Genomic DNA, 10304 nt, shown 5'->3' with positions numbered 1-10304 from the left:
CACCCTTCCAATATATAGGGAAATTAACCAGAGAAATGTATCCCAACTCTCTCATTCGCAGGAATATCACGTAAAAGCATGGGACTCAAATTATTCAAAAAATAGAGTAAATTTGTGGAATAGTTTAAAAAAAAATGAAAAGAATAAAAATGAATGTGTATTATCAATAGTTGAGTGTTGCGTGTTATTATCCCAGAACAAAATATCAAAAAAAGAAGGAATTCCATTAAAAAAATTTAATTTTTTCCCTCACAAACATGTAAATTTCATGGCATTCCGTATTATAAAATAAGTAGAGAAAAAAAAGTATATTCTGGTAAAAATAAAACCCATACACATCACTTCAGTCCTGATTATCTTATGCAAATTGCGTAATGTAAAAGATATAATAGAATCCTGATGAAAATTCATATCATTTTAATCTTTTAGGACCTTTTTCTTGTTATATCATCAAATTTACATAAACATGTATTGCGCAATGAGTACAGAAATTGTTGAATATTTTACAATATTTTTATGGTTAGTGCAGAAGAAAGTTTTTGCAGTGAAATAATGATGTTTACATTTACTCCAAAGTAATTTTATATTTAAGAGCGATATATTAGCAAAAAAAAAAAGGAGAAACTCTAGGTACGTAAATACGTAAAAATAACTGACCAATACAATAATTTTCTTTTTTCTTTTCTAAAGAACAAAATATAGTTTCTACGAGTTATATTTTAATAACTGATTTGTTAGTGAAAAAAAAATTATAAGAGTTCTTACTAGTCACATCAGAATATTGTCCCAAAAAAAATCATTATGAAGCAAAAGAGCGATTTGAAATAATTATTTTACATAATTATGCAATATATTGCAGAAAAAAAAGAAGGAATATTATAGAAAATATATTAATAAACTTTAATACAAATAGCCATTTGTCTAATGTGAGAATTGATAAATATTGAATATTTGCAAAACCAATTTCTATGATAGTAGAACCATATTGCATAATGAAATAGCTTCTAAAAGGACTAAATTGCATTTGTTTCTGCACGTTTGGGCAGAACCATTTCAAAATAGCGCATTCAATTAAGTTATCATTCCGCTAAAACCTGTATTTTGTAAAATCATTGAAAATACCATGTAGCAAATTTATTTTGTGCTTTATTTTACCAACTATAATTGCCATACACCATTGGACAAAATATTATACAAAAACATGAAACCAAAAATCTACACATTATTCATTGTTTTGAAAACATCTAATAATGTTGCTTTTGTAATTAGATTTTTTTTTTTGAAAAATTTTTCTTGTATATAAACAATTTGAGTGGTAAATTTTTGAATCACCTCTCAGTTTGACTATTTTTTCTTTGTTGTTTTTTTTTCTCTTAAATAACTTGTATTCTACAGAGGAAAGATTTAAAAGGAGAGAATGTTGTAAATATTTACTTGCATTATTCTATATAACACTGAATGAAAGAAAATGAATTTTTAAATTTAACACTGTTACACCTTATTATACAATTCTGCAGCATGATACATTTGAGAAAAAAAGGTATATGATACACGTTAGAATATTTGAAAAAAAAAAGAAAATGGAAATTGTCGAAATTGAGTAAAAAAAAACTAATAAAATTAGTTAACACAGGATACTGAACGCACTCTTTTATTTTAATTCTCTTCAGCCATCACCAATAATCGTGGTATATTTATCAATAGTGTGAAATACACAGAGGATATCCCCATTGAGCACGTCATACGTGCACTGAAGTCACCATTATTCGGTGGATCTATTGTACTTTACAAAGGCGATTGCAGCTAATTCCTTGCAGAACTCCTTGAGAATGACAATGGCTTCGAAGAGAGTTTCATTCTTATCAGACGGCTCACTGCAAAATGAATGGATACAAAAGAACTTACATTAAAATTACTTTTCTCTCCCGACATTTGAATGAAACTGTCGGAAGATTCCAATCATGTCGAATAAGACATTGAGATGCAATGAAAATAAATTAAATTCAATTGAAAAAAATCCTAACTCAATAGCAAATTTATGGCAAATCAATAGTCATCAATTTCAAACTTATGTCCAATCTATGTGATAACAAGAACGTATTATTTTTTTTCTAATCTTCTGTCAGAGTTACAAATTTTGCAGATAAAGATAAAGAAAAGATTTTCTACAATTCACGAATTTATTGAACTGCTTTTCATGGTAAGTATAAAACAACTATTTTCTGCGGAATAGAATTAAAAATCTTAAACCGATAAACTAATAACCTTAAACTGATTGTAAAGGGAGCATCCCTAATTTCAGTTAATAAATTATTATTATTATTAAAATGGGATTTTGAAGACGCGAATTAGGTCTTTTTTACATCGAAAATCCAGTATTAGGTCATAACCCATCCTTGTTATCATAATATAATTATAATGCAGGTAATTAAAACGGGTTGCATTATTTTGATCAGTAAAAAACAAAAATTCATAATTCAATGATAAAATTGCAAATTATCAAAAGATGGCAAAGCGTTCCAGTTCAGAGGGAGGCTCGAACTCACGAGTTACGAGCTAGGACTTTCCGTAATATAATATATGATATCGGTTTACTCCAGATTTAAACTGGTTTACGAATTTTCAGATAACCATTCTCAAAATGAAAACTTAGAAGAAAGTGCGTAATTTTAAATGCTTTGACCATGTACGAGGTAAAGTGAATTTTCAAAATTTTGAGGGTTACATACATTCGATTCTCGATTTTCTTTTTTGTTATGGTGGTACACATATCCCCAACTTATGTTGCGATGACCACTTATTTCGTATTTTTAGTTTGATTTTGTACAAATGTAAACGTAAGACCTGTTTTAGAGATCCTGGCGATTTTTTGCTAATGAAAACAATACATGAACGATTAACCCTTTAAGGACGAGACACTTTTTACAGACCGAAAATTAACAATAAAAATTAAACTGATAAACAAAATTTGTGAAACGTCTTACTAACTAACCTTAGAAAGTCCAATAGAGTCTGATGCGGTGTAATTTTTACTAGCACATTAAAATTTTAATGTGTTTCACATTAATTGTCACTTGTGAGCGTCCAAATATGTTATTTGTGTCTTTGAGTCACTTAATATTTGGGTTTTTTTTCTATTTATTGATAAAGAAGTGGACTTGGCCTGCAAAAATAAGTTCAAATTTACCTAAAGCATAAATATTTTTCACATTAAAAAATTAAAGAGAAAATCGCATTAATTTTTCGCATTAATGCTATAAATCAATTTATATCAAATTTTGCGGGCCAAGTCTACCTTTTCATCAACAAACAGATCAAATTTTGAATATAAAATGATTCAAACACACAAATTACGCATTTGGACTCTCACCAGCAACAATTAATGTGAATCATATTAAAATTTTAATGTGCAAGTGTGATAACACAGTAAAAATAGCCCAAAAATTAAAATAATTTTTCTGACAATACCAATGAATGATAAATTTTCATTATAATGAAAAATATTAAGTAAAGTTATTGTAGTTTCTAGTGCCAAGAGGTTTTTGCTTAAAAAAATTTGAAATAAAAAAAATAATAACAGAAATCATTCATAAATATGGCAATTTAAAATTTCATCATTTTTGAGTTTAACTATTTTCTTATATAGCAATAGTTGGATGTTTGCAAAAAATATCCTAGATTCCTACAAGCTTCTACTTTGCGATTACACACGAATATTAAGAAAGAAATTACTTTAGGTAGTCAGGAAAAATTATTTTCTCTATGGGTCACGAGTTACCAAAATCTTCCTTAAAGGGTTAGAGAATCTGTATAAAAATTTGTGTGAAAAAATAAGATTAAATGGATTAAACACTCGAATTCACTTATAATGTCAGCTATGATATTATATATACTGTTCTCTCTGTAGAGTTCCAGCAGTAAAATGACTAAAATTGCATTTTTAAATTTTTACAGTAAAATTAACTTTTTGTCTGAGTTTGAGTCTTTGATAAGTGTAATAAAATTGTTACAGGGTTTTTTTCTGAAGATCACAAAAATAAAATCATTTTATAAGTCACTTCTGGATTGTACTCAAAGTTTTCAAAAATTTATATTTAGCTACAATTGTACAATTTTAAATTCTCTTAGTTTAAAGACGTGTAATCTAATCCTTTTACAATTCCAAGTTTTAAAAAATGGCAAAAAGGGTCTGCATAGATTCCAGGAGCAAAATGAAATCAAAATGATAAGTAATTCCATAAATCTTTTGACCAAAGCAATAGAAAAGGGGTGGCAAAGCGTCCGAGGCTTTGCGAGCTGCTCGAACTCCCGAGAAAAAGCTTTGCCTTATATACCTTTTCGCAAGTTTATTTATTAATGGATTCATGTCCCAGTACAATTTTTAAGTACACTATTGGGTTTTCTTATTTTTTTTCTGATGTATATAGTTTTCTGATGTATATAGAAAATTATTGTCGAATTAAATTTATCTATAAATCACCACAAACTATCTTGAAGTTGAAAATTGTTTAAGAAGAGGGTTTCAAAAAATCATTAACCTTTTAATTAATTAATTGAACAAATCGGGTGAAAATTTAGCTTTGACCTTCAAAAATTCCAGATCGCGATTTTTCCGGTGATAGGTGTCTAAGGACGAAATGTTCAGCTGGACTACCTCCAAGACATATCCAAAAATGAACGAAATCGTCAGGGCCAATTTTTTGCAAAATTAGAAAAACCTCATTTTTTACCTATTTTTGGGGGATAGAGAACGCATGAAGGGGGAGGGGGTAAAAACAAAGAGGTTACTTTCGAGATAATGTCATTTGAGGAGGGGTCATCGAAGACCGGAAGTTGATATCTCTTACCGTTTGAATTTTATATGGGTCAAAAGACTGAAGAAGTGCGAAAAACAGTATTTTCAAAATAAATTTATTACCGTTACTTTCCCGATCCATCACCGATTATGACCGATGCAGTCGGGTTCAAAATTAAAAGATCTTTTAAAAAAGTCCAAATTTAACCAAATCCGTTGAAAATTAGGCCCTCCAGGGTGGTTGACCTTTGACCTTGAATAATTCAAGATGGCGATTTTTCCGGTGATAGGTGTCTAAGGACTAAATGTTCAGCTGGACTACCTCCGAAACATATCCAAAAATGAACGAAATCGACAGGACCAATTTTGAGCAAAGTCAAAAAAACATGTTTTTGGAGGGGATAGGAGGGGTGGGGGTAATTTGGGTAAGTTAGTTCGGTAGAGAATTTTGACTTGTGGGGGGTCACCGAACACCGGAAGTCAATATCTTTTACCGTTTGGCAGCTAGGATGGAGAGAAGTTGAAAAAAACACGATTATTAAAACTGCTCTCTCTTGGAGTTCGAGCAGTTAAAATAGTATGATAACTCAAGGGCAAAATCACTGTTGCATAGTGTTATCAAAAGGTCATCTTGCTTTGAAAAAAAAATTAAATAAATTTTTCACTTACCTGAGAAGTGGTGGATTGGTCAAGAGTCTCTCTTCGGTCTGAGCTATTTTCTGCTGAAATCCCTCAATCCGCGGGATATCAAGCAGAAGCTGCTTTGCCACATCTTGAAGCACCGTCCAAAGTGTGGAAGCACCTGGTGCTACAGCAATCTCCGGATTCAGGAGAATCTCATGAAGGTATGGATGAGGTAACAGAGCAAGTTTTGACATCACAGCAATGACACCGAGATTGAACTCATAAGGTTGCGTTGCCATGTTCCGGATGTGCCTGAACAGGAGTTTTAATAGAGGTCCCTCGTAAAAATTCTCCTCGGAAATCCCACTATCATTGCACTGAGATTCTCTCTTTGGTCCCCGGGGCGGAACGAAATTACCAGAAATTGGTGAAATGCACTCGGGTGTTGGGTCATCTTTGTCCGGGAAGACCGCTTCTACAGGCCAATTGAAATTTTCCGTCTTCTTAATCCACGTTCTGTAGTGCTGATTGGCATCCTTCATGTACTCCTCATAGCACGTTCCAACGCTCTCGTTGAGCATCTGCCGGGGCAGAAGAAGGAGGAAATTGTTGATGATCTTCATGATATTGGCTGGAGCGAGTGTGCGAGATTTCACAGCTATTGTTGCACTTCCACGTCTCTTCTGACGCTCATCTTCCTCGTCAGACCATGTCTGGACAGCTTGAGCTGCCGGATCGCAGTACCCTCGACGATTGAGATAGCAAAAGAGCATGCCATGGAGAATTCTCTCATTGGGATTCTCCAGTAAAGCTTCAACGAAGAGGAGAGTGTGGAAAACAAGTGGAGTGTTGTACTGGCAATTTTCTATCAAAATGGTAAGGAGACAATCTCCTCCAACTATCGCTGAGATATTTTCCTCAGCCACAAGCCACGTTGCAATTTCATTCATAAATGCAGCAGAATGGATTTGGCGGATGACTTTGGCAATCAAGAGAAGCATAAAGGGTGCGTTGGTATCAAGGAGAGAAGGTTCTATGGCATTTTCTAGCACAAGTGTTCTAAATTTATCACTCATATTTGGATGAAGGTTCTCACATTCCTTCGCTACACAATCGGCATAGTCGAGCCATGCGAGGAATTCCACAAGTTGAGGACGTCCAATGAAATCCATTGCGTCTGAATCACGTGGAGTGAGACCCCAGGAAACACTGACATCCTCAATGTCTTCGGGATTCATGTCCTCAGGGATTCTCTGGCAGAAGTACCAAACTTTCTCCATCAAGTAGGTCCCGAAAGTGTCCAGGCTGCTTTTAACAGCCCCACAGGAGAGGTCAATTGTGGGCAGGGAAGTCAGAATCAGAGCTGCTTCACCAGCTCGCACTACCACTGTATGATCTGGACTGTCCAAATACAGAACAATGGAATCCAAAAGGGTGAACCGATCTTCACTGCCGTCACAATCACAGCTGAAAACTACCTTTGAGCTCGAAATACTATCCCGATTGCTCGAATTGGTATCACAGGCATCGATCTGGTCAGCACTCGAGGTGGATGCTGCAGTGTCGGGGACAAGAGAAATTCTTTTGGGGTCTTTTTTGCTACAGTCAAACAGAGGATTTCCCTTTGGTGGCTTCGATGGGGCCATCCCCAGAAGGGTAGAAGTTAAAGGAACTAAATGCTGATGCGATGGCAGGAACAAATTAACATAAGACGGATTTTTGCGAACTAACGCGGCCACTGTGGTAAGGAAGAGAATCTCTTCTTTCTCATAAGCTGACCCATTTCCATTGCAAAGTGTTAAGAGTTTCTGCAATGCAAACCCGTCAAAATCATCCCTCAACTTCCTGAAAACATCACAATCCCACTTACTTGAATAGACTCAAATATATTGCCAGTCACAGGAGGATCTTCAGTGCAGGACAAAAATCTCCGAAGCCAGGACAGTGTGAGCACTCTAATCCCGGGCGGGGTATCAGAAAGAGCTTTCTCAACAAGCAAATCCAACGGTTTAGCCTCAAGCAGATACTCCAGACACTCTCTGGAATTCAATTCACTCTTTTCCTGATCACTGGTCTGCTCCCGAATTAAAATTTGCAGAAGTTCCTCAAGGTGAAAGGGTACATTCGTATTCGAAATATGCACTTTAGGCAGATCATGGTCACTTCCATAGAAATTCTTTATAATACGCCAGTGATACTCAAAATCTTGCAGAGGAGTTGGTGGTGGAGCAAGCTGAAAGATAACTAGGTTCAATAAAAAAAAGCCAATCAAATTATTGTGCAATTCGTACCACATCTGCAGCATTTTGTAGAGCTTCAGACAGCCTTCCAAACATTTTGTTCAGGACTCCAAGCTTTCTGCAACTCAACATAAAGTCCCAGGGAACCTTTTCTACACTATCATTTCCCACAATTTACCAGAAATCACTCAATTCAGAACAATGTTTTTATTTTTTGGAAAAGAAAAACACATTACACTATTTATATTTGAAAGTTCACAGATATTGTAATTGACCTAGAAATGTTTCTTGAATATTGTGTAAGATCTGTCTTAACCATTTATCACGTTGGTTTATTGAAATATACTTACATACATTTAATTTTTTTAAATTTCTTTTTTTGGTTAAATAGGAAGATCAACGAGATCAACACAAAAAAAATTGTAAAATAATACTACAAGATAAATACATATCTTTCCGTTCGCTTCAAACCGCTTCAAACTTTTCATTCCGAATGAAGTTTCCCGCAATAGTACTGAGTTTTTCCAAGGATATTTCAGTTTTATTTTATTTTTATTAGATTACTTTAAATATAAAATATATTTACAAATTACATCTTGTCTGAAATCCCGTGAGAATGAACGAGATGGAACTTAAAATCGCACTCTGCTACAACCCCGTGCCTTAGCGCAAGTCTTTTTCTGCCGGGCCACGCGGGCGCGGGCCCCATAAGAAATGATTTCCGTAAAAATGTTTCATACATTTAGAGAAATTTCAAAATTATTTCAAATCAATCAGTGATATGGTGTAGTGCCGGATTTAGCTGGCTTCCCTGAGGCCACGGCACTTACTTTTTAGGAGCCTCTACATTTAAAAACTTTACTATGGTCACAAAATATAAATTATTACAAAAAAAGAGAAAAGAGCTTTTACCATTCCATAATTTTCGTCAAGGAAAAATTTTTCTTGGTGGCTTTAGCAAGCTTTCAGCTTACGAAATCCTCCGAAAGATTGGATTTAATTCATGTTTTTAATTTTAAACGCATATAAAAGAACATATTTTCTTTATCGGAATTACCACCCAAGAAATCCATGAAGCAAAATAGCTGCCTTATATAGGGTGGCTGAAAAAAAGTGCAACAAACTAAGACGCTATATTATCCTCATTTTTTGTTTAACTTTTTTGAAATAAGAATAAAATGTTAGTAAATACATCAAAATTTTAAAATGTCGGTTTTGTGCAGTACAATCTTATTTTGACTAGACAATGTTATTAAGTCTGTCAGAAAATGCATTGTAGTTTGCACGAATGCCAGCCTTCCGAATGCTCTGCCATTTACGACGAAGGGCTGTCTCATCATCGACCGCTACTTTTTAGTTCTAATCTTGATCAACAAAATGTCCCTCTTGGAGAAGTCAAGCAGTTTTGCATCCGGGAATCGTTGAGGTCATTGTGCTCCAAAATCGAAAAGCTAAACGTTGTTTTTTAGGCAAATCTTATTTGGAGCGGATTTCTGCGACGGTTTCAAGCAGAGTTTCGAGCCTTGTTCGAACTTCCAGAATAATTTATCGAAATTTTTGTATGCCCACGGCTTCAGGGGTCCTTCCAAGACAATTTTCAAATTCACATTGGCAAACATATTGACGTTGCGGCATAAAAACCCCAGTGGAAATCGATAATTAGTCATCGCGGAAGTCCAGGTCTTCAAATACGGTGGTGTTTGACTTCCAGTGGCCATTAGAATGTCCAAATTATCGTAAGATTCTCCCTTCAGGTAGACACAATAATTTTGTTTGCTGATCAATTGGTCTATTTTAAAATTTTTCCCATAAAAAAATTCCGTATTCTGCAACTGGCCTTAAACATGCAAGCCAAGGTACTTCTTCGCTCTAACGAGTGTAACTTTTTTTTAAGTATGGATAAAATCTTGTCGTTATCCGGACATAAAGGAGGGATTAGCATAACCATCCAATGTGCAAGTATACACAGAAAACCCTCAACATTTGATTTTCTACATATATTTCGTATAATATTTTGTCATTAATATACCACTATGTCCAACTTTCCAAAAATGTTTGTCCCGCTTTCCAAAATTTTGTCCATCTTTTCAAAATGTGTTGTTTTTTAATTTGATGAAATATTCCAATTAATTGGTTGAAATATCTATTAAAAACTGTTAAGATTCTGTTAGAATACTTCACAAGCAATCTCATGATGAAAAGATAATGAAAAAAAAATTATTCGGCTTAAAAATGCATTTGAAATTGAACTTTTTCTTAAGTGTCTCCATTTCCACAATCCACCCTAATAGGGTTTCCTCTGAAAAGCGAATGGATTCTATATAAATTCCTCTGTCTCTCCGAATTTGAAAACAAACGATAATAATGGCAAATTTAGCAAAAATTTATAAGAAAGAAATGGATTACGCATAGTCACAGTGCCAGTGGTCACAGTACACAATCATAAGCGGTGCGTCCCTTTCGAGAAGAATTACCTGAAAATCACAATTGCCGTATAGTATTTTACCTTTACCTATTTTCATCGAAATCGATGTGATAGGGGGTGGTGATGGCGAAATCCGGCGAAAATGGTCGGTGATAACAGGGCGAAAAACGAGGCGTCAAATTGAGCCGTCAGACTGTGAAAACACACGAATGTTTTTGTG

At 34.4% G+C, this 10304-nt stretch overlaps 1 protein-coding gene across 1 annotated transcript; it reads right to left on the bottom strand.

Moving 5' to 3' along the window:
- Positions 1–1128: 1128 nt before the first annotated feature.
- Positions 1129–7922, bottom strand: LOC129810451 (FHF complex subunit HOOK interacting protein 2A-like). The gene is made up of 4 exons (XM_055860975.1): positions 7711–7922; positions 7290–7652; positions 5465–7227; positions 1129–1874 (listed from the first exon to the last, which is right to left on the bottom strand). The coding sequence occupies exons 1-4, from the start codon at positions 7789–7791 to the stop codon at positions 1763–1765; spliced, it is 2319 nt and encodes a 772-aa protein (XP_055716950.1). The 5' UTR covers positions 7792–7922; the 3' UTR covers positions 1129–1762.
- Between the last annotated feature and the right edge of the window lie 2382 nt (positions 7923–10304).

Source organism: Phlebotomus papatasi, chromosome 1, assembly GCF_024763615.1.
Source record: "Phlebotomus papatasi isolate M1 chromosome 1, Ppap_2.1, whole genome shotgun sequence".
In the NCBI taxonomy this organism is placed as follows: Eukaryota; Metazoa; Arthropoda; class Insecta; order Diptera; family Psychodidae; genus Phlebotomus; species Phlebotomus papatasi.
The sequence above is the reverse complement of the archived record's forward strand: the minus strand, read 5'-3'. Positions and strand labels throughout refer to the sequence as shown.